At 40.9% G+C, this 23,815-nt stretch overlaps 1 protein-coding gene across 1 annotated transcript in view; it reads left to right on the forward strand.

Moving 5' to 3' along the window:
* Window positions 1-23,815, forward strand: part of LOC113406626 (BDNF/NT-3 growth factors receptor) — a 118,899-nt gene that overhangs the window by 55,361 nt on the left and 39,723 nt on the right. Inside the window, exons 4-5 of the mRNA XM_026652338.1 lie at window positions 2,620-2,792; window positions 9,074-9,308. Of these exons, the coding sequence (XP_026508123.1) occupies window positions 2,620-2,792; window positions 9,074-9,308 (408 nt within the window). The remainder of the gene's footprint in view (window positions 1-2,619; window positions 2,793-9,073; window positions 9,309-23,815) is intronic.

Below are 23,815 nucleotides of genomic sequence, written 5' to 3' on the forward strand. Positions count from 1 at the left end.
GTTGCTATAGCAACTGCTCCATCATAGGATAATTTTGCTGCTTCTCGGAGATAAAAAATAGTTTCTGAAACACACAATATGCCAGCTTCATACAACAAAGCTGTCGGCATTTTTACAATCTTCCCGAGAAAATGTGTGATGGGGAACCACATATTTCCCCCAAATTGTATTTTTTAAAGTAGTCCTCATAATTGCTTGTTTTAAAAAACTGTTTTTACAATGAACTATTTTTCTAGAGCTGTTATATTGGCAATTTGTTGAATGAGGGCCCAACTACATTACAGATAAAATCATCACAGGAAACCACATTGTGACGCAGTTGTCCCCTGTAATTCCATTATTTGCTGTAGACTGGACCTTAGCTCTGTTCCTGTACTACTCTAAAGTCCTGAACAATCTAATAATGTGTTATAACTTGGTCCCATAACATGGCTGTTCTGTGTCAATAGATGGAACCTGAGTTTATGTTGCTATTAGATGACTTAGCTCCATATAATGATGTTCTATAATGGGTAGGTATTGCAGCAGCTAAAAGCCGTATTGCACCTGTGACAGATAGGGCAACTACCTGCAATATCTTTGGGAGACAATATTGTCTTAAATGTAAATGAATGGCTTATGTATCACTGTGAGCCAGGGATTATATACATTCCATGAGGGGAGGATTAACACAGCTCTTCCATTAGTGAAAACAGTAGGGGATGATTAAGGCAAATCACTCAGGTTATTACACCTCCAGAAAGGTTCAAAGTGGATTCTCCAGAGACCAACAGGCAACGAAAGGACTTTTGGATAAATAGCCCGATCTTAAACTGACTCAGGGCCTTCATTTCTGGTTCCTGATCTAAAGAGTGATATGAACTTGTAACCACAGGGAAAGCCCCATTATGAGGTTTGAATGACTAGCACCTACCAGAGTTCTATGCTGCAGTTAGAGTGATCTATGCTAAACTTTTTAATATTCATGTAGGTTTTTTGATTGTTTTGATATGCTTTCCCAGTAATTCTTTCACCTTAAGAACAAATGTGCTTGCTGAGAAGGAGCTATGTGGTGATTTGTAACTTCTGGCAGTACATAGTGCATAGCTCTTTGAAGAGAAAGCAAAGCGCAAGCACTGCTCTTTTAGGCAGATTGGCTTGCTGGGGCTATCACAAGGTAGATCAGGGAACTGCGCAGTCTTAAAAATCCTAGTCAGAAGGGAGTGAGATGTGGGGCTCCACTGAAGAGAAGTGGCGGCGGGGAGTCAGAAACCTTTAAGTGGGTGCATTTGAGGGACCACAGAGGGGGAAATACAGGTGCAGTTACCCTGAAACTGTGACATCACCCTCTTCTGGTAATACCTGTGGGAGAGGGACACTTGTCTCAGAAAACACAATGAGGTTCAGAAATGCTCCTCTCAGGTAAGAAATGTTTGTGAGGTAATAGAGGAGGTAGAGGAGGGTCTCCAAAATCTGCAGATTCTCGGATTTATGGGGAAGAATGAGGGGCAACTTTGTAGAACCTTCAGGCTGCTGTCCAGCCTTCCTCTTTCCATCCCACATCGCCCCTCCATCTGGTCCTTATTATAGTAGCATTTCATTTCTTTTTATGTGAAATTCATTTGGTCTCTGCTTAACTTTAAGCATGCGAGTAGATCCATTGAACTCAAAGTGAATCTTTGATTGGGGCCTTAGTTTGTAAGCTGTTGTGCAGAGAGATGACCACCTATAAGTCTGCAAAATGCTTAACTCAATTTTGATGCCAAACAGCAATAACAACAACAACAACAATAAAACAATTAATTAAAACACCTACAATTCTGCTAAGTATTTTAGGAGGACCAGTCCTTACTTCAAAGAACTTACAATACTCACAGGCTCCAATTCAAGATCGGGGTTTTACACTAGTGTAAAGCAAAAGAAACTCAGGCCCTTTGTCTACTGCTAAGCTCTTTGTGGCAGGGACTGAGTTTTTGTTCGGTGTTCACCCAGCTCCTAGCAATGGGGTCCTGGTCCATGATCGGGGCTTCTACAAGTTACTGCAACAGAAAGAAATAATACAATAGAACCTCATAGTTACCATCATCTCAGGAATGGAGGTTGTTCATAACTCTGAAATGTTCGTAACTCTGAACAAAACACAATGGTTGTTCTTTCAAAATTTTACAACTGAACATTGACTTAATATAGCTTTGAAACTTTACTATGCAGAAGAAAAATGCTGCTTTTAATTATCTTAATTTAAATGAAACAAGCACAGAAGCAGTTTCCTTACCTTATCAAATCATTAGTAGTTTATGTTTAACACAGTACTGTTCTATATTTGCTTTCTTTTTTTGGTCTCTGCTGCTTCCTGGTTATGTACTTCTGGTTCCAAATTAGGTGAGTGGTTGACTGGTCAGTTCGTAACTCTAGTGTTCATAACTCTGAGGTTCTACTGTAATAATAAATATGTGATGAAATATAGCAGAGGAAATACTGTAAAATCACAGGTCTGTGCTTTACTTGGATCTAGATCTGATATTTATAACCAGTCACACCAAAAATGTATATTCTCTGTCCCTGACATAGTACTGTACCCTCATCTCCCCCCACCACCATGTTCTTTGTTTTACATATCCCTTTCCATTTCTTCTCCAGACACTGAAAGATGCCAGTGATAATGCTCGGAAAGACTTCCACCGAGAGGCAGAATTGCTGACTAACCTACAGCATGAGCACATTGTGAAGTTTTATGGCGTGTGCGTGGAAGGTGATCCACTCATCATGGTTTTTGAGTACATGAAGCACGGAGATCTGAATAAATTCCTCAGGTAAATTCATGAAGGTGTATCATTCCGCATAGGTGGTAGTGGGGGCAGTGTTTCTGAAACCTGGGGAGAGGAAAAGTGTCTTGGAGCCAGGGCGAGAACATCGACATTGATATCTTTAGCCCCGCGAGCTCAAGTCAATTGACACAGGCTCTCAGTGCCGTGTTTTCTTTGCAATGTAGACATTCCCTAAGAATGAAAACCTGATAAACAACCAGTTCGTTCACATTTTGTGATTTTGTGTCTTGCCTCATCAAGTGTTTTACCTATTTAGAAGTATCTTTAAATCATTTTCTTACATTTTTTACATTATACCACATGGATTGTAACCCAGTTCCCTGTTTCCTTGGCCATAGTATTCCGCGGCAGATGGTGTTTGTTTATAAAACTTTGAGACCTTGGCTAAAATGGGATTTGATTCCGAATCATCTTTAGTTTTTCAAATCCAAAGCTTGACTAATGAAGTTTGGCAAAATCCAACTTATCTTGTGTTTCTTATTTCTCGCTGGTGCTGGGCCCAAATGAAAACCCTGGATGGAAACACCCCTGAACTTTGAGGGAGTTTGGATCCAGATCTACGCTTTGCAGCCCATCCCCTTTTCAATCTCTATTGTAAACTTACAGTATTGAAACTTACAGTATTTTTGACAGCATTTCTCACAGCTGCTTTTGCTGCAGAAAGGCATTTGAACAAGCTTTTTTTCTGCAAAGGAATACTCTAGGTGGGGCAAGCAAAGGAGAAAGGAAAATGCAATAACAACAGAAAGAATACATGAAACTCCAAAAATAAATCTCTCGTATTGGAGTATAAAAGATTTAAGGAGCAAAAGACAGTCAGTACATTTCAAAAAAATCACCCTTTACTGTACTTGTGACTTATAGTGTAGAATAGAGAATCACATAATGTAATTGCTTAATTTATAAAAGATGAGCCAAAACTGAAATCTCAGATCCACATCTGAGATGGAAAAAAATTACAAGAATTTCAAGAGAGAGGAAAGATTTATTCACAAATCCACAGCTATTTTTATGGTTCTGTTTCAGATTAGATCCAGGAATTGGGTTTGGGTTTGTTTCTTGGTTATTAGAGAGTTCCACGCTGGATGTAGGCGAAATGTTACAAGATAATAGACATTTGCAACAGCTTTTTTCCATGAAATTTCTACCTCTTGGGCCTGAAATCTCACGAGAACAGCTCACGAAAATTTGGTACTGTTGAATCAGAAATCAAACCTTAAAGATTATCCCTGATTTAAACTCAAATGCAAACCTCAAACCCCAGTTTAAACCTAATCTAGAACTAGATGCACACATTCAGCCTATCTCTGGAATTTATTATTTATGTTTGTGTTCCTGGATAGATGTTATGACTCAAATACAGACCTAAAGACTTCAGTGCCATTGCATCTGTTTAAATTGGGTCCTAGAGAGGATGGTAGTACTGAGAATGTGAAACTCAGTTACAATAAACAAACTATTTGTTTTATTTTGAAGAGTATAATAAACTTTTTTAACATTTACATGATTTTAGTACCATACTTTGTATTCTGCTGCATCTCTCTGCATATCTACCAATTTATAAACAGCAATTATATTGCACAATGAGATATGTATGTCCTTTTAAGAAACAAGAATTTCATCCTAACTGGCAAGGTCACCCTAAGCTTGATTAAGTTTTTCAAAATTGGAAAAGTTCATTCTGTTGCTCTTTGTTGCCCTTGATTCTTAACTAGACTGTGATCCAGTATTGGGGGTGGGGAGGACATAAGACAGCATATTTTGTGTTTCAAATTTATAGAGTTATAGAGTTTAAGGCCATAAGGGACCACCAGGAGACTAAACTATTATGTGCCACAGGCAGAAAATAGGTGTGACTGAGGTGCAACAATGCCCAAGGCCTCCGCAATGAAAGGGAATTAATTAATATACCCAGCTAATACCGGCAAGTGACCAACACTCCATGCTGCAGAGGAAGGTGAAAACCCTCAAGATCACTCCCAGTCTGACCTGGAAGAAAATTCCTTCCCAACACCACATATAGCAATCAGTTAGACGCTGAGTATGGGTGCAAGAACCAGGCAACCAAACACCTGAGTGAGAGAATGCTCTGTGCTGCCTCAGAGGACTGGCCCCCCCAATCCAGTGTCCCATCTCCAGATGCGGCCATCTCTGATGCTTCAGAGGAAGGAGATTAAAAAAAACCCAAACATACCAGAATACATTTGGGGGCGGGGAGAGAATGAAATGATAAAATCCCTTCCTGACCCTGTCAGGTGACTAGCTGAAGCCATGAAGCATGAGCTTTTAGGAATGTAAGACATAATCTGGAAGGGAGCCCCAGGGCTGTTGAGCCCTGCTACCTGCCATCACAAGCAACCCCATCCTACAATTCCACTCATAAATTTGTCCACCTCTCTATTAAAAGTAATTAAGTTGTTTGCCCTGACAACTCCTATTGCGAGGCTGTTCCAGAACTTCACTCCTCTGATGGTTAGAAACCTTCTTCTAGTTTCCAGCCTGAATTTGTTCATGCCCAGTTTATACCCATTTGTTCTTGTGCCAACATTGACCTTTAGATTAAATAGCTCTTCACCCTTCCTGGTGTTTCCTTCCCTCCCTCCCCCCAATGTATTTATAGAGAGTAGTCCTATCCCTTCTCAGCCTTTGTTTTGTTAGACTAAACAAGCCAAGCTCTTCCTGTCTCCTCTCATAAGACAGGCCCTCCATTTTCCTGATCATCCTAGTAGTTCTTCCCTGCACCTGTTACCGTTTAAATGAATCTTTCTTGAAAATGGGTGACCAGAATTGTACGCAGTATTCCAGAGGAGGTCTTACCAATGCCTTGCACCACGGCATTAATACCTCTGTATCTCTACTGGAAATGCCTTGCCTGATGCATTACTTATAGTCATCATGTGATCAATCAAAACACCCAGGTCTCTCTCTAAGTGACTTAGGATCTTAGGTTCCATTTTCAAAAGTGACGTAGGCCATTAAGTTTAATTCGACTTAGGCCCACAAGGACAAGATTTTCAAAGGTATTTAGGTGCCTAAAGATGCAGATAAGCTCCTAATGGTGCACACAGATGCTTTTGAAAATCTCACTTGGCGCCTGCCTGCATCTGTAGGCACCTAAATACCTTTGTAAATCTGTCCCATAAGTCATTTCAGTGCTTTTTCAAATTTTACCCTTTATCTATAAATAAAATCTATGCAATAAAATTATGAATAAGGACTGTTCCATTAGGAGCCAATTGCTAAATCCCGTGTGTTGTCACAGAGGAAGCATTAGACAATACTAATGATCTACTATGGTACAGTAATATTGCTAGTTCTTGATTTGACTCACAGTGTGCAGATTTATAAAGATAGGTGCATCTGGGTATCAAAGATTGAAATCAGCTCTTTACTAGGTAGAGCTGCTATCATAAATTAATAGTTGCTGCCAAAACACTTTGTAGATAACTCATGGGCCAGCCCAAGAATCTGTTGGCCTTGTGCGTGTACTCTATGCACTAGTACATGCTGCCCCACATAATAATAAACAAGGACAGAATTTGCTCTTAAATGAAAACATTTGCATAGGGGACAGCAAATTCTGCAAAGTCTTCCTGATGGTTTCCAGCACCTTGTTCCACCAGAGGGGTGAGGGTGTCCGATTAGGCCTTCCAACCCTACAGTTCCAGATGCTATGTTACCATCCTGCCTCCTTCCACCCCCGCAGCTTGCCCACATTTCCCTGTTGGGATAGCCCTGGTAAATCTGACAGGGTTTCCCCAGTGTATAAGTGCCCCAGGAGCCTTTTGTTCCACAGTTAGAGACTCTGGCTATATGAACTATAAAGCAGATTTTTTTCTCTGGGGAGATATGCAAGCTACTTGCTTCACTTTTATGGCCCTTCATTGCCTATCCCCACCCTGTCTGTAACCTCTTCTTTTGAGACATTGACGCTGCCTCCACTCTGCAAACGATTCCAGTCTTGACTGCCTGTTTGTAAAATTTCAACATTAAAACAAGCTGGAATTGTAGATGCTTATTAGTCAGCATTTGAAATATTTATTTATTTGTTTATGTATTTTCTGATTAGATATTGTTTTGTAACTCCTGCACTCTGGTTTTGAAATATCATATAATAATACAGCTTAGCAGACAGTATATGTGCTAAATTGGGTTTTTTTAAATTAATAAGACATTGTATTTAGAACATAAAATGATTATGTTGGGACAAGCTGTTTAATCTGATCTTAAATTTGTCATTCCTCTCACATTTGCTACAGCTTGTACTGCAGATGAAAGGTTAGTTGTAATCGCTCTATAAAAGAGCATCTATTTCTTACCCTACAGCGCCACCCAAGGCCATCAGGGGAAACTGAATCCAGAGTTTAACCAATGTAGGACCAAACTGAGTATTGCTGCTTCCTGCAGCATAGTGTCGCGTTTCAGGACTAGGACCGCATCCTGAAGGTCAAAAGCTTCCCTGTGTGCACCATTGTGGCATAGGAGGGATGATGTAGATCAGGCGGAGTCTATGCTACTGTCTCTTACAGTTGTGCATTGCTGGAGATAAGGATTTCATGACTAACAAGGAAAATTAGGAAGATAAGCAAGATGGGTTGAACATTTAAAAAATGCAGAAGTTTAATTAGAAAAGAAATATGTGGTGAAAGATAAATACTTTTCTAAATTAGTAAAGATTTGCAGCTTCCTTCATGAGGAAGGCTATTAAAAATCTGTGTGATGAGGATGTACCGTGCTTTTCATTATGAATTCACATTTGGATTTTAGCCTGGGATTTCTCATCTTGCCTTTATTTCTTTAACTACCACCAGTTGCACGGCTGTCCATGCTCCATGACAAAACATGCGCAGCTAGCTTTCTGCACAGTGCCAACTGCAGGCCCAGTAATGTGACAAACCTTCCTTCATTTAGCTCCCAGATCTGTCACTTCACCTGTGAAGTGTTTCTCCCTCCCAGCAATTTTTATATCATACTTCTGGTAGGAAGTATCAGAATTTGATCTTGGGGATTTTGATTAATTTGCAAACCTTTCCCAAGCTTCTATACCCTCCTCCCAAGGATGAATTAAGGCTAAACATAACCCCTATTGATCCAGAGTACTTGTTTGGGGTGAGGAATGGGGTCTATGGGAAAGCAAATCACTGGGTGGGGGAGGGTTGTTTGAAAAAAAGAGGAGCGAGGGGAGGAGTTGGCCCGTTTGGAAGGTCAAATCTACAAATGTGGAGGGAAGGTGCTGCTGTGGAATAAAATAATGGGTATTCAGAATGTTGAAGCACATCAGGGTGGAGGATGATCAGGGTCCACTGACCTCTTTAGTCTTGCCTTAATTCACTATCAGGGAATGGCAAGTAAAGCTTGCCCTAAAACAGTGTCAGTAATTACAACAGAGAAGTTATATATATGTATATTTGGTTGTGCCACAATGAGCTATCAAGGGCATGACCCCTGCCCCAAAGAGCTTCATAATTTCTCATGTGAATGGGCTGATCAGTTTGTGTTAAGGACTTGCTGTACTTCAAAGCTAACCTAGAACCAGTGAAAGAAACCCAACTTTCTGATCTGGCACGGCTGTGCCAACTGGAATGAGTTTTGTGACCTGTCCCCTGTGCATCAGGTGGAATTCACCACCCGTGGGAAAGTCAACAAAAGGCACCTGGGATTAGTGGAGCTACTTCATGTGGATGGTAAATTAAGGGTGAAAATCTGAAATTATTCCTCTTATTTCTTTTTTTGTTCCCCAGAGTAAAGTTAGCTCTCTCACCTTAAATTAAAAAAAAAAAAAAAACCATGTGCGTCATGCCCCATCTCCCTGTGGAAGGGGATAGTAGGCTTTAGAAAGAGGGAAGAAAAATGGTGTTACTGCAGTGGCCTTTCACCTCTAGAGACCTAAGTATAAATCCTGTCTTTGATGTTCTCCTGCTGCCATACAGTTAGAACAACTGGCAGCCTTTGTCCAGGAAAGGCCCCTGTGCTGGAACAGCAGGGGCATAGCAGATTAGGATGGGATGTATTGTTATTAGTTCCAGTTCCTTACTTTCATGAGCAATATATTCAACTACCTCTCTTCCTCACCCTGAAAGAAAGAGAAAACAGTGAAGGAAAAAAACACTGAGACAAATTCATTCCTACCACACATGAATTTAGCCCATCACCTTTAAATAAGCCACTATTACATTTTCAGTTTCCCTAATGCCAACTCCACAGTCACTCTAGTTTATAAGTGACCTCTTATTTCATGAGCCCGTATTTTTGTGTGCTCCATGCAGGGCACATGGACCAGATGCAGTACTGATGGCAGAAGGCAACCTTCTAGCTGAGCTGACCCAGTCCCAGATGTTGCACATTGCCCAGCAGATTGCATCCGGCATGGTTTACTTGGCATCACAGCACTTTGTGCATCGTGATCTTGCCACCCGGAACTGCCTGGTTGGTGAGAACTTGCTAGTGAAGATTGGAGATTTTGGAATGTCCAGAGATGTGTACAGTACTGATTACTACAGGGTAAGTGAACTGTCACTTTCAGGAGTAACTGAGGTCTTGTTCAGTCATCTTATCACATTGATCATACTGATGCCACTTTTAAACTGGATTATCCGCACATCCTGGATCCTTAAAGAATTGGATATGGAGGGTGAATCTGAGTTTTAAAGTTTAGTAAATTTGGAAGCTCCTGGCAAAAGTTGATGGAAAGTCCTTTTCTTTATGTATGCCTGCTTTAGTTTTCTTATTAAAATGGGTTAAAAAATCCTTCATAGGTCAGAAATTTGGCAAGTTTACTTGGCTGCAAAAAAGAAAAGGCATCTTTAAAGGGATCATGGTTGGTCAAATTTGGCCCAACAGGTATTATAAAAATGTGTTCTTACAAATGTCTAAGACTAGTGGATTGCTTGAATGGATATAACCTGTAGGCAACAGCACTGCACCTATGAAAATTATTTCAGTCAGAAAGAGACAGAGACTAAGGCAGAACCCTTTATTGGTGATATGCTCAGCATCCAAAAAGAAATGCCTCATAGCTGATGATAAGCATTTCCTGTCTTAAACTGATTAAGTTTGCTTTGGTTCACTCGGGTGATGGTTGCACTTATATATATGGTGTATATATCTCCATATGCTGGCCAATACAATTTTCATTGAAATCCATGGGAGTCAGAATTTATCTCAGAATTTCATTTTTCAAATTTGCAAAGGACTTTAAAAGCCTCATGGATGAAATATATTGTATATGTTAATGATCAGTATTGGTGTTGTGTGATAAATATCTCTGTCATCTCCACTTTAATTTAGCTGCTGATTCCATAAGAGGACAGAGCTGATTCTGCACAGTTGTTTGTGAGAGGCCTGAGAAGAGACTGTTATTACATATGGGCAGGGTGGGGCAGGGCAGGCTACACACAGGAAATACTGTAGTATTTATATTTACTGAGTTGTTTTAATTAACAGCTGAAAACCATAAATGTTTTTGTTGTTTATTTCTTCCTTTTTCAATGGGCAAAACCTAGCATTTAGTAAACATTTGAACCAGATTTCTGACACATTTTATCCTTTGGGAATCAGGTATTTCAAGCTATTTGATCATTGTAATATAAGAATGACATCATTTCAAAACTTGAAAAAACATATACTGTAGTGGTTACTGGTTATACAGCAGAGCCCTATTTATCAGATCCAATTGGGACCAGGGCCAGATCAGATGCTCAAAAATTCAGATAATCCGGAGAATGGGAAAGTGCGAGGCTGCAGTGCCGTCTAGCGGCCACAGGAGAGATCGCCCTCTTCTGAACGTGTGTGCACTGGTTGTTCAGTTAATATGGAGAGCCAGATAATGAAAGGTCGGATAAACAGGGTTCTACTGTATTTTTTTATATCAGAGAGGATTACAGCAGGGGATTCAGAATCAGGACTTGTGGGAGCTTTATTTGCATCTAAAATATCAACCCTACTTGCTGTGACTCAGGCAAATCACTACTCTGTGCTTCGGGTCACCCCATCTATAAAACTGGTACAAGTGGACTTATTTACCTTACAGAACCATTGTGAATCTTAATAATGTATGTTTGTAAAGCATGTCAACAACCTTAAATAGAAGGTATATATTTTCAATGCCATTTTTAATTATAAACACCTTTGTTTTACAATTGCTCTTAAACAAAAATTGATGATTCTCAGCTGCAGAAGGGCAGATGGGAAAGGGATGGAAACATGGATCTAATGCCATCAACCTCAAATGGGGCAAATCCAGACTTGGCACAAGCAGGTGAAACTTTATTGACTTTGATAGAGTTCTGCACACTTACACTAGGTCTGAATTTGACCCACAGTGCATGTTCTTGCCATGTTTGTACTCAGGCAAAACTCCCATTGAAGTAAATGGGAGTTTAGACAAAGGGCAAGATCCCACCCTGGATGGCTCCAGGCCTGTAGAGAGCACAGGCCACATGGCAATTGGAGCACCAGGAGGAATTCTGGATGAGTCAGGAGGGAAAGTGAAAGTAAAAGAGTGAATTGTGCAATAATAAATGTGGGAAAGGAATGAACGAGGAGGGAAAGTAAGTCTGTGGAGAGGGATGAGTGACTGAAAGGGCAGACAGAATGTTGATGGCAGCAGAACAAATGGGGGAATGAATAGGAGAGGGAGAGATTCTGCCTATGGGCCAGACCCTCAGCTGGTGTAAAGCAGCATGGCTCTGTTGATGTCAATGAGCTACGCCAATTTACATCAGCTGAGGATGGGACACACAGATGTTGCCCTTGAAGTCATTTCTTCTACACACAGAGAAGCAGCGCCATTGCTCCACACCCAGCAGTCTGTGGGCAAATGCAGAAGAGAAACAGGGCCATGGCCTGCCTCTCACCTCACTTTTCAGACTGGTAGTACCTGTGAGGCTGCTAGTAAGGATCAGGGACTATGTTCCCCAATAAGATTCTGGCCAGCCCTGCCCAGGGACATGTGGGGCTAGTCATAATGGGGTCCTGAAAGGATCAGGCCAGTAGTGATTTGCCATAGGGCTGCCCAGAGAATTATGGCAGTGGCGGGGATGGATAGTGATGCTGCCATAGATGACATTGGGGTGGCGCTGACCTCTGTTTATAGTCAGGTAAGTTTTTTAACAGTTAAAGTTTAATTACATGTAGGGAGGTGATTCTTCCCCTACACTTGACAGTTATATCAGCAGCTCACTGGAGGGATTTGCACTGCTCCAAAATGCACTGCAAGAAATGATTTGGCGCTTGCCAAAATCCATACAGGTGGGTGTATCGATACAGTGGAATTAGTTTACTCTGAGACAACCCCCCATCGGTCAATCAATTGAGATTTTAGATTTGATCAAAGAGGATTGTTTTATGTTTGTTTAGTTAAATGAAGATGGTCCTCAGCCCTTGCACACTGTCAGATTGCTAATGGCCTTCTGCATTGTGTCAGTGCAGCCATACAGAGATACTGGAGGGATGACTGTGGAGAGAAATAATGGTTAGCTATTGGCTAGTGTGTGTGCGGTGTGGCATTGGCTGCACGGGCCTTTATTTATTTATTTTATTTATTTATTTCAGGGTCTGTCAGGAATCTTGGTGGAGGGGTGGAGTGAGAGAAATTTAATTTGCTAGTACAAACGCTAACGTGTAATGAAACTGCAATAGTTTTCTAAAGCCAGACCAGATGTGCCCGAGGACACAATGAAATTGCAATGGCTTTTCCTCCCCAGTGCTGTCACCCACCTGAGTCAAAATAGGACGACTAACAAGCAATTAGTTTGTCACCTGCTTTAAAGAGCTCTGCTGACACTCTGCAGAATTACATTCCATTTATAGCAGCACATCCTTGCATTGATTTGAAAGAGTTTGTATTTCACAATGGTTGGGGGCTTTTATTTATTTTGCTGATGTCTATTTTTTGTTGATCACGCTCTCATCCCTTAAGACGTGGGGTTTCCTGTCTTTCTTTCTGACATCCATTTGACTCATCTGCACTACTCTGTGACATGCTGTAGTGACATTGGATCATGGTAACAATCACTTTTCTGGGTATTCATTCCTGTACTCAGAGATACTATTTCAAACCATTTTATGCATCCACTCCAAGTTTGCAGGTACCCGCTCTGTATTTACATTTAATATACTTTTTTGTTTTGTTTTGTTTTGTTTATTATAAACAAGAAAATAAGCAAGGAAGGTCAGCTTCTCACAGTTTCAGGAATAAGCTAACAGGAATTTGTTTTAAATATAATGCCATTCCAACCTAATCAGAGATTAGCAGGATTGATGCAGTGACTCTGGTGAAATCCTTACTGCATTGAGTTCCATAGGTGTTATGTCATTGACTTCATTGGGACCAGAATTTTACCCTCTGTAAGAACTTTTCTTTCCCACCTGCACAGCCCACTGAAGAGCAAGTCAGAACTGCAGACCCACATTCAAAAGAGCACAGGGGCTGTTACTGAATTGTTCACGCTTTCTCAGGTGCACCTGCCCAAAAAAGCGTGGGAAGGATCATAAATTATTTAGAGCTGTAGCAGCTAATCTGGCTGGCCATGCAGTGGGGCATATTCAACACTCTAAGGGTATGTCTACACAGCAAAGAACAACCCACAGCTGGCCTGTGCCAGCCAACTCAGGTTTGCAGGACGCAGGGCTGTTTCATTGCTGTGTAGACTTCCGGTCTCGAGCTGGAGCCTGAGCTCCAGGACCCTCCAACCCCGCAGGGTTCTATAGCCTGGGCTCTGGCCCAAGCCCATAAATCTACACGGCAATAAAACAGCCTCGCAGCCTGAGCCCCGCAAGCCCAAGCTGGCTGGCATGGGCCAGCCACAGGTTTTTCTTTGCTGTGTGGACATCCTCTAAAAGGGGTGTCACAAATTCCTCCCTCCCTTGAGCACTGAGGAGCTTCCACTGGCATGATGTAGCTCTGCACCTCCATCTACCAAAGGCTCCATGCTAATAGTATAACCTAGTGTTTAGTACAACAACAACAGCAATAATATTTAATAATAATAAATCTGTCAGGTGACACGGTTTCTCTTTCCATCTCTGGCTTGACTTTCAGTGAGTCACTTAAAAGTGATCTGCAAAGGCCAAAAAACAGGGCTTGGGCCATTTTTTGTTTCTTTTGATGTTTAAAGAGGGCCAGGAAGATTTTTGTAAAAAAAAAAAAAAAAATTGTTTTTTACCCCTTGTTTGATATTTTTCATTTGACATTCAGGTCTTGTCTAGCCTATTCTAGCCTAGCCTAGTTGTGACTGGAGAACTAGTGAAACGATATCACGACTCAGTGAAACGATATCAGCTGAGCAAGTGGGAATGGGAATGATTTTTAAATAAAACTATAGAATTATTTGGGGTTTTGCTTTGTCTATTTGTTTTGTGTTAACACCTATTTAACTCCAATGATAAATGAGCACATTGGACAAAGGACGTCCTTGTTAAAGATTCAGTACTGCTACCCCTTCAGTTAATGTGCGAGAACTCAGTATCCTTCTGAGACCTCAAGAAAGTTTTCCAGCAATGATAAAGATGACCAGACTTGACATTCCTGATATTTCTGTGGTAAAAATCAAACAGATTTAAAAAACCCAACAACTCTCTACATCATAGAAAAAGCAATAAAAAATAAAATCCCATTCAAAAAATCCTTTGCAGGTCATCTTTATCCTTGAAAATCCTATTATTCTTAGCAAATACGATAAGAATGGGCTAGATTCTGATCTCAGATATATAGGTCTAAATCCAGAGCAACACCCTTGAAGTCAGTGGAGTTAAACTGGTGAAACGGAGATCAGAATCTGGCCCAGTTATGTATAGCTTATTCCTTAGCATATGAGCCTAGCATTGTACAGTGTTCAATTCCTGGCAACTGCCCATTATATGCTTTCTGGTGACTCAACATGCAAACTGTTTGTTAAAGATAATGCTAGTAAAATAATCACCCAAGGGTGATCTCACTGAGCCTATTTCCAGGACAAAGTGCGTGTTTGTAAAGAGCATTAACGTATGACAGCAGGATGCTAAAAAAAGACAAAGTTGGGGTTTATATTTATTTGAACTGTAACTAGCCAGGCTAGCACCAGAGCACAAATGTTTACAGCCAGGGACAAGTGTCTCTCTATTTGCAAATGGCAGTAGTGGCAGACACCTCTCTACTGTCAGTACGCAGCTGTTTACCCATGGGGGTGAGTTTGGCAGAGGCTGCACAGAGGAAAAGCAAGAAAGAGTTGTGAGTCAAGCAGCTTGTCAAGGCATCCTCGTAGGTGTGTGTATTGAATTGTCACAGTTTGAAGGCTTTTTATTAGCTGCTATTTCAGCATCTAATGCTCAAATGAAATTATCTCCTTCCCTATAAGGTCTTTTCAGCTTTGCTCCTCCGTCATAGACCAACGTGCTCATTGCATTGCGTAGAGAACTAGAGGGTGACAGGGTTCTGATAGCCCTGGAGTATGCACACCAGTGTGCAGATGGTTTCACATAACTGATGATAATCCTATATACTGTAAATAATGGGCCAGCTACATCAGTGTAAATCTGGAGTATCTCCCTTAAAATCAATATAGTTACTCTGGTTTTACACTTGTATAACCAAGACCAGAATTTGCCCCAGAAGATTTTAGATGATTAATGTGAGCTTTCAGGAGGTCACCACTATGACTGTTATTAGGAGTGTATATACAACAGAGTAGAGACATATCCTGGGGGCCAGATTTAGAGCTGGCACACTTGGGCACAGATCCCTTGCCATTCATGGAGCTGCACTGGCTTGTGCAAGGGCTGAATTTGGTATTGGATCTCTATTCATTCACAGATGTGGTCATTTCTCAAATACTGGTTTACATATCAGCTTTGCACAGGTTGAACAGGTTAATAGACTTGGTTTTTATTTCTGTTTCCATCTGTTCTCCATTTACACAGACCATACATATTATATCCTAGGAGGAGAACCCAAGACTCTTTTGCAGAGAGCTTCTCTTTGCCTCGTAATCCTGACTGAACACAGTTGGCTAGAGGAAGGAGTGTCACATGCCCAGAGCCTTTAATGTGCTATACCTAACAATGGCAGGCAATGACAGTACATATATCCTCCATGTACAGAGATATTATGGATGCTAAAGTAAGAGAACACAATAATAAACTCTGTCTGGGCTTGTGTTGATCATCTGAGTTTGACCTATTGTATTTAGAGAGATCTAGGTTTTGGATTTCATGATGTTGGAGACTTGTCATTTCAGGAGCTTAAACATTCTATCACACAATTTCTTTGATTTAAAAAGGAAGAGAGACTATAGACAGACATCTGCGAGATTGGTATAATACACAACTGATTTTGAATGAGTAATTATGATGTATATGCAGTATTTTAGAAGACACATCACATTTTCAAAACCATTTATAAAATTGTACATGCAAAATGCGCATGTTGACCCACTGCAAATGTAATCCTGCATTTGCACATATGAAATAGGGAATGTTGTGTCTGAGTGCTACCTGCCTGCAGTTATTCATTTGTGTGCACAAAGTGGTTTTTGTGCACAGACAAACATGCATTTTGTGGGCACAATCTAGGCAGGTAGAGCCAAACCCATCCTTGGTGTAATTCCATTGTGTTCACTCGACAATTCCATTGTCTTCATTTCACTTCAGGGATGCATTTGGCATTTGTTTTGCTTAATTCTGAGACCACTTGCTCATTATGTATTTGAAAGTCTGAATCAAACTCTAATTTTACTGGCTTATATTCTGCTTAAGGACTCTTTAAAAAAAAAAGTAGAGGGGTGGCAGAGAGAAAAATAGGGTGAAATATAGGGCTGAGTAATAAAGATAAAGTTCTAAAGCAATTTTGGCAAATACAGTGGGCCTGATTCAGCTTCCAGGTATTTGATTTTCCATTGGAGTTGGGTGCCTAACTGCCCTCTGTGTCTTTGAAAATCTCCCCCTACACTAGGTTTACACTAGAGGTGGTTGCCCAGGAGGGACCATAGTGGCTCAGCTATGCAGAGACAGCATTTTTGGGAGATATCCTGTAGGCAGGAAAGGGGGGGGGCATGACACACCCAAACTACAATTGCTATGAGGCACTGCAGGCAAATACAGAGACTAATGTTGGCTCAACCCAAGGAAATGTTTATATAATATTTGGGAATGTAAAAGAATTTTGTTTTGATCAAAAATGTGAAAACATTCTGACATTCCCAAATTGAAAAATTTGGAATTTTTTTCATCCACTATAAGTTTTGATATTTCTACTTTTTGTTCCAATTTTGTTTGAAAACAAATGTCAAAAATCAGAATTTCCCAAGGGACATAGATTCTGGTTTTGATCAGTTCTGTTTTGTACCATTGTAATACCATAGCTTCCAATGAAGCTATGGCCAGTTGACACAAATAAGAGAAGAATCAGACCCAGCACGTATAGTGTGTAGGACATCCACCTGTGTCAACTGATCTTTTGGGGGATTCTTAGCACAGATGTCCATTTACTTAGAATATCTTTTTTTAAAACGCATTTACAAAATTAAATCATCCTTAAAAAAAAAAAAAAAAGCACTCACGTGGGTCTAAATTGGAGCAAAGCAATGATTGATAACCTGAAATTAGTTCTGTGAACCCTAGAACTGGAGAGGCTTGGAAAATCCTGATCAGAAAGTCTGCCTGCTGCCTGTAAACAGGTGCCAGATCCTGGGAGGTCCTCAGCACCTCCATGGGGGTGCTGGAAGGCCTCCACTCCTATTTAAGCCCTCAGCATCTGACAGGACTATGCCTTGGATCAGAAATCTTCCCACCACAAACCAAAACTTGCTGCACATTAGTTTATAGATATAAGAGAGGGAGTTGATTTGATATTCTGCTTATTGAAGACAATGGGAAGTTTTGCACTGATTTCAGTAGGGCCAGAATTTCACCCAGGGTCTTTCAAAGCAAATTTTCAATCAATATTTACTTCTCATTCTCTGGAGTATGTGGACATAGACTGCTATGAGGAGTGACTCCTATGGTACCTGTTCCCGACAGAGTACAGATAGAGAAAACTTAGATCTGCATGCACCCCACTTATAGCATTTTGTAATTGTGGGGATGGGCAAGGTATAAATACCGATATCAAAAGAAAGACACTGTACAGGAACGTATGTACTTACTCCTATAAGCATTCATTTGGGCTAGCCATCTGGAAAATGACAGAACTTAGGGGGTTAACAGTCAGTTGTTCACTTTGTGTGTTGTACAGCATGGAAAAAAATCTGGGAACAGCGTGGTAATAAAATCCATTCCTGAGGGATCAGACCTCTCTGAGCCTTTCCACCACAGTCAGGAATTGGAATTAGCTCATCACTACTGCAGAACACTGATGCACCTTGTGGGAAATTGGCATTGCCTTCCAAATGAAGTGGACACTGCAAAGAAAGGCCACCCAGAGGGATCAGGAGGAGAGGGAGGTTTCTTTTGAGAGGTGGTCACTGAGCAGCTCTCAACAGAATCTCCATTAGCCTCCAACAGGGGTGCTTTTTTATGCAAATAGCCTCTCTCCTTGAAATAGGGAAAACGGTTGCTAGGCAGTTTTCCTAAACAAACATTTTTTCCCGGTCCAAGGACAATGGGGACATTTCTGCTAACTGAAGTGAGGAAGTGTGGAAAAGGAACAGTGATGATTAAACTGAAATATAATATGTAAAGGGGATGGCTGGAGGTGGTGAAGGGACTGTGTCAGCTAGTAACACAGCAAAAGCCTGCAATTCTGACTCTGTAGATTAATACATGAGTATAAAAAAGCTATTGATAGAGGAAGCAGAGGGTGTGTTGTATATAACTAGGCTTATACCTCTTCACTGTATCAATTTTTGACTCACTGGAAGAGCAGGGACCTTGTAACAACCCCCTGCTTCTTATCTGGTGGGACTGTACCTGGCAGAATAAGTCATGGGTACCCAAATTGCATGTAAATAGGGCCTACTACCCAAGTATACTTTGCTTTATTTGAACTCTTGTTGTTCGACCAGTTGCCCAGGGGCCTTAAGAAGGCCCTGTCCTGCTGTTTTTCTTTACCAGGTGACGACTTTTAAGAGAGCAACTGCTGCCCGCTTGTTCTTGAACATTTAGTGGTCCTTACATATCAGACTGCCAATCAATCAACGAAAACACTGCTTTCCAGGTCTCAGTGTTCCAAAAGACTTGTCATACGGATCAGCCCACCTCAGCCCTTTGGTTTTGCTTATTTTTAATATTCTGCGTACAATATTTTAAAGGAGACGTAGGTGTCAGCAGGGTTCTGAGATTTTCTTCTTTTTCAGTAGCCAAAAGAAAATGTGAAAAAGTATCAATGGCCCTTATGCTCCTTCCTTCCCTCCAGTGGACTAGAGAGGAGTAAATCCACAGAAAAAGCCACAGTGAGCTCCTGTGGAGTGGGGACTTTCTTTCTTTCTTTCTTTCTTTCTTTCTTAAAGTTATACTGCAGAGAAACACTTTGAAGAAGAATATCTAGTTACCTAGTTCAGTGTCCTCCGTTTTACCCTCAGAAATTGCTACCCGTTTGTCCCTTAGTGGCATCCTACACAGAACTGCTTCTCTTCAGGTTTATGGGTCGTTTATATTCCAAGGGAACCTTATGACGAAGTGGGAATGTTCTTAATGTTTCCTCTGAGTGCTGTATGGCTGCCTCAGTTTCCCCTATGCATTTCTCGGGTGTCTAGGAGTGTGTGATTGTTGCAGAGCCCTAGGGGGCCAGTGTGATGCTGTCTGCACAGAGAATGGCTGACACCCTGTCTTCTGGCAACTAATGGCCTGAGCCCCTCCCCTGCAAAGTTGCCAACTGAAGGTATTGAAGAACAAAGAGATCAGGTGACATCCTGGCCCAGAAAAGAGACAAAGGCAAGAGGAGGGGCTGGAGAGTTTTCAGTTTGGAGCTGGCTGGGAAAATGGAGGGAAGCCCAAACGGGGCTCTGGCCTCCCTGGCCCCCCAAGATGGACCTGACTGAGGGGGTCCTGTTGTCTGTACCAGCAAGACCTGTCTTGGACTGTGTTCCTGTTGTCTAAACCTTCTGTTTTTCTGGCTGGCTGAGAGTCATGGTGAATCACAGGAAGCCGGGGGTGCAGGGTCTTGTCTTCCCCAAACTCCGTGACAAACCTATATGAAATTTGATTTACAACCAGGCTATGCCCCTATGTTCCAGTTCAACTAACATTGAGACCAATTCTGAACCACTGAAGTCAATTGCAGTTTTGCCATTGACTTCAGGGGGGTGCAGGCCAACTGAAATGTTAACACAGAGGTACCAGCCCTGAGAGATCATGCAAGTGAAGCATCTTAAAAGATTTCCTTACTAAATAATGCAACTTTGTGCTGCTCTCTGATGTAGGGTGACCAGACAGCAAGTGTGAAAAATCGGGACAGGGAGTGTGTGTGTGTGGGGGGGTAATAGGAGGCTATATAAGAAAAAGACCCCAAAATCGGGACTGTCCCTATAAAATCGGGACATCTGGTCACCCTACTCTGATGAGACATAAATATTATCTTTTTAGTTGTCAAACTATTCCCACCGGTATGTTTGTGTGGGTCAAAAGTTTAACATGCCAAGTAGATTAACTTTCACTTTATGTTTATGGAGGCATAACTCTGCTAGTGCTCCCTTTGCTGAGGGTTCTAGTTAGCTTTTAAGTTGTATTTTAACTCTTGATGTGACCCGGAAGGATTCCTTTTTAACCTACTGTGACATTTTTAACCTGTTTGTGAAAGTAGTAAGGAAAAACAGATTTTCAAATGGTTTTGCTCCTGGAACTGTTTTCAAACCTATGTTCTTATATGTATTACCGGGCCAAGAACCACGTGAAACTGAATTGCATCTGAGCTAGAGAGATGGCGAATCATATGAAGTCAGAAATGTGTTTGAGACTAATCTCCTTTCTGAGAATTATGGCTGCACCATCATTTGTGTCACGAGCACACTAAGGCCCATGTCAATTCTACAGTGGGAACCTGAACAATGGCTGACAAGAGTTTTCAGCAATATGTATTCTGTTAGTTCTAAAATTGTATAACTGATAGTGTGGATAGGACCAAACCATCTTCAGCCCCATTATAGAAAACATTCTTCTTGACAGCTGCGTGCTGCCAATTTTTTCAACAAGGGGTTCCTACATTATTGTCACCCACTCAAAAGTCATGAGGAAGGCACCTCCAAAATCATTGGATTGGCTTAAAAATCATGAGATTTTAAAATGAATATATTTTGGAATCCCCCCCACCCCCTTCTCTTTCTTGAGCCATAACTATGAGGGCTAGAAATGCCTTTTTTTTTTAATGCAAGTTAAGATTCTCCCTGAGGGTACATCTACGCTGCAAAGAAGGACCCATGACAGCGAGTGTCAGAGCCCCAGGCTTGTGGGGCTCATGCTACGATGCTAAAAATAGTGTAGCTGTTCCCACTCAGGCTGGAGCTCAGGGAGCTCTGAACCCCAGTGAACAGAGTGAATCTTAGAGGCCAGGCTCCAGCCCTCGAGGGAACGTCTACACTGCTGTTTTTAACACTGTAGTGTGAGCCCCGTGAGCCCAAGACAGTTGAACCAGGCTCTGAGACTCACTGCTGCCAGGTTGCTGTTATAGGGTCTTGTTTTTGTTTTTGTTTTTTTGCAGTATAGCTAGGGTTGCCAACCCTCAAGGATTGTCCTGGAATCTTTAATTAAAGATTATGTCAGATGATGAAACCTCCAGGAATACGTCCAGCCAAAATTGGCAACCTTAGTGTAGGCCTACCCATAGTCAGACAACTCTAGGAATAGGGGCTTTAGGAAAAATGAATATTGCAAGACTCATTATATAGTGAGTGTTGGTAACCTGCTCCAATGGACATTTTGTGAATCTCTTTAACAACACCGTTCATACCCATGAAACAAACAACATATTATTTTTAGATAGTAAAGAGACTTTTGAAGATAAATGGACCTTGGAGCTGAAACAGTTTAAAATGCAAAATATTTACTATGATCTCACTTTACGTATTGAAAATGAATATGATGTGTAGCCTTACAACTCCTGGTAAAAGGCAAAAAGAGTCATGTATATTCTCATAGGGTAATCCTGGCCAGTGTTGAAGTCAATGGCAAAACTCCCACTGACTTCAGTGGACCAGGATTTCACCCATAGACCCTGTGAATCACGAAATTTTGTTTTTGATGGTATTAGTTCTATCTACAACTGTGAGTTTAATAGATACATTTAAGGGGGGAAAAAATCTGCTTCAGCCTGTGGTAAAATCTCCATGCTCCAGGACCCACGCACTTGCAGAGGGAGGGGGAAGAGGCTCTGGGGAGCATATTCATGTGTTTTCCCATTTTAAACAAACACTTTCCCACAACCAACTAGGAAGGGAGACAGTTTCTCAACAGCCCCATGAGGCAAAAAAAAAAAAAAAGGCAGCTTTGCTGGAAACGGTTAGATTTTCTTTCTGAAAATCTCCAGTAGAATCAATCAGGTTGAAGTTTGCAATTGTTTCACAGACAGTTTACAAACATAAAAAGAAGCAACATGCATCAAATAAATGATTGGCTACATATTATTTGCCCATATCTCTGTACTATCGACCTTTCTTAGGATTCTGCTTAACTGCACAAAGTAAAATGCAATATTGTCTTAACAATACATCTCTTTTGCAAAATGGTTCAGCAGATGCCTGATGTGATTTTTTTGGTGCATACATTATTTTGTAAAGGGCAGATGATGTGCTGAGTTATCTTCCAGAGTTTGTTCTGTTTAAAGTTCTTTTGCAGTAGTTCATATGATGAGATTTAGTCGAGTGTAACTGGTTGATGATCTCTCTTTAGAAGATTTTTTTGGCTAGTGAGTTAGATGAGAGGCAGGGTCCTGAATTTTTGGCATTATATCATCTGCACGAACTGTTTGTTTTTTGGATTTTTTCAAGCAACATTTTAAATAATCTTTAGCACAAGTAGACATAAAGAAAAAGAGAGATCAGATCAGGTATAAATATTTCATTTCACAGTATGGCAGAATAGCTTATCTTATTTGCTACCTTTTAAAGCACCAGTAAAAAAGATAGATTTCTGGGAGCCTTTTTATTTTGAGTTTTTAGGCTAGGTAAATTTCCCATATCCATTTTGACTTCCTCATATATTCTAGAGCCAAACTCTTGTGCCACAGAGGGCTTTATTAGAGAAGAGAATCTAGTGCTGAGAGAGTCTTTGGGAGAAGCATATTTATGTTATAGGAAAGCCAGTGCACAGAGAACAAAATGGAAGGCCAGCATGAGGCCTAAACACAATTTATGTCTACAAAATAAGACTTGAATGGATTTTAAATGTTGCCTGGGCCTTATGTTGTCCCTCTACAGAGGGGTAAATTTCACCCAGAATGAATGGCGGGACACCAATGTAACAACTCCTACTATTTGCATACACTCACACGTGCATACAGACAAAACTATGTTCTATTAATCATGTTTGAAAAAATTGAGTTTTGAAAAACAAATGTTTGTGTGGTAGTTTTGAGCTGGAATAAATGGTAAGTTTGGATCTGAGCGGCTTTTGCATATTCCTCCATCCCTTGCATTATTAAACCTACTGCTTTCTGTCTTTGTTGTCTTTATTATGTAGAAGGACAAAGAAATAGAAAGGGAAAAGTGACGGTTGTATAACAGATACAACTATATCAAGTGCAATAAAAAACTTTAATGCAACTTTAAGATTGCACCAGTAAAATCACAAAAAGATAGGAAATGCACGGCAGTGTTTACTCAGTTATAATGCAGGTCCTGAGATATAGTCTATGCTTTGCACAGTAATATATTAATGCACACAATTAATCAGAAAAAAGGGAATAAAAATGCTATATGCAACACATCTGAATTAACATTTCTTTTGGAATTTTAATTAATAGCTTTTTCTGAATTTTTGTGATTTTACCTAGTCAATCTTAATCTTGCATTATTTTACATTTAATTTCGTAGGAGTCAGGGCCGGCTCTGGCTTTTTCGCCGCCCCAGGCGAAAAAGCCTCCGGCCGCCCCCCCCCCCCCCCCC

This window comes from Terrapene carolina, unplaced genomic scaffold (genome assembly GCF_002925995.2).
Source record: "Terrapene carolina triunguis isolate 2854851 unplaced genomic scaffold, T_m_triunguis-2.0 Scaffold113, whole genome shotgun sequence".
NCBI classification, from domain to species: Eukaryota; Metazoa; Chordata; order Testudines; family Emydidae; genus Terrapene; species Terrapene triunguis.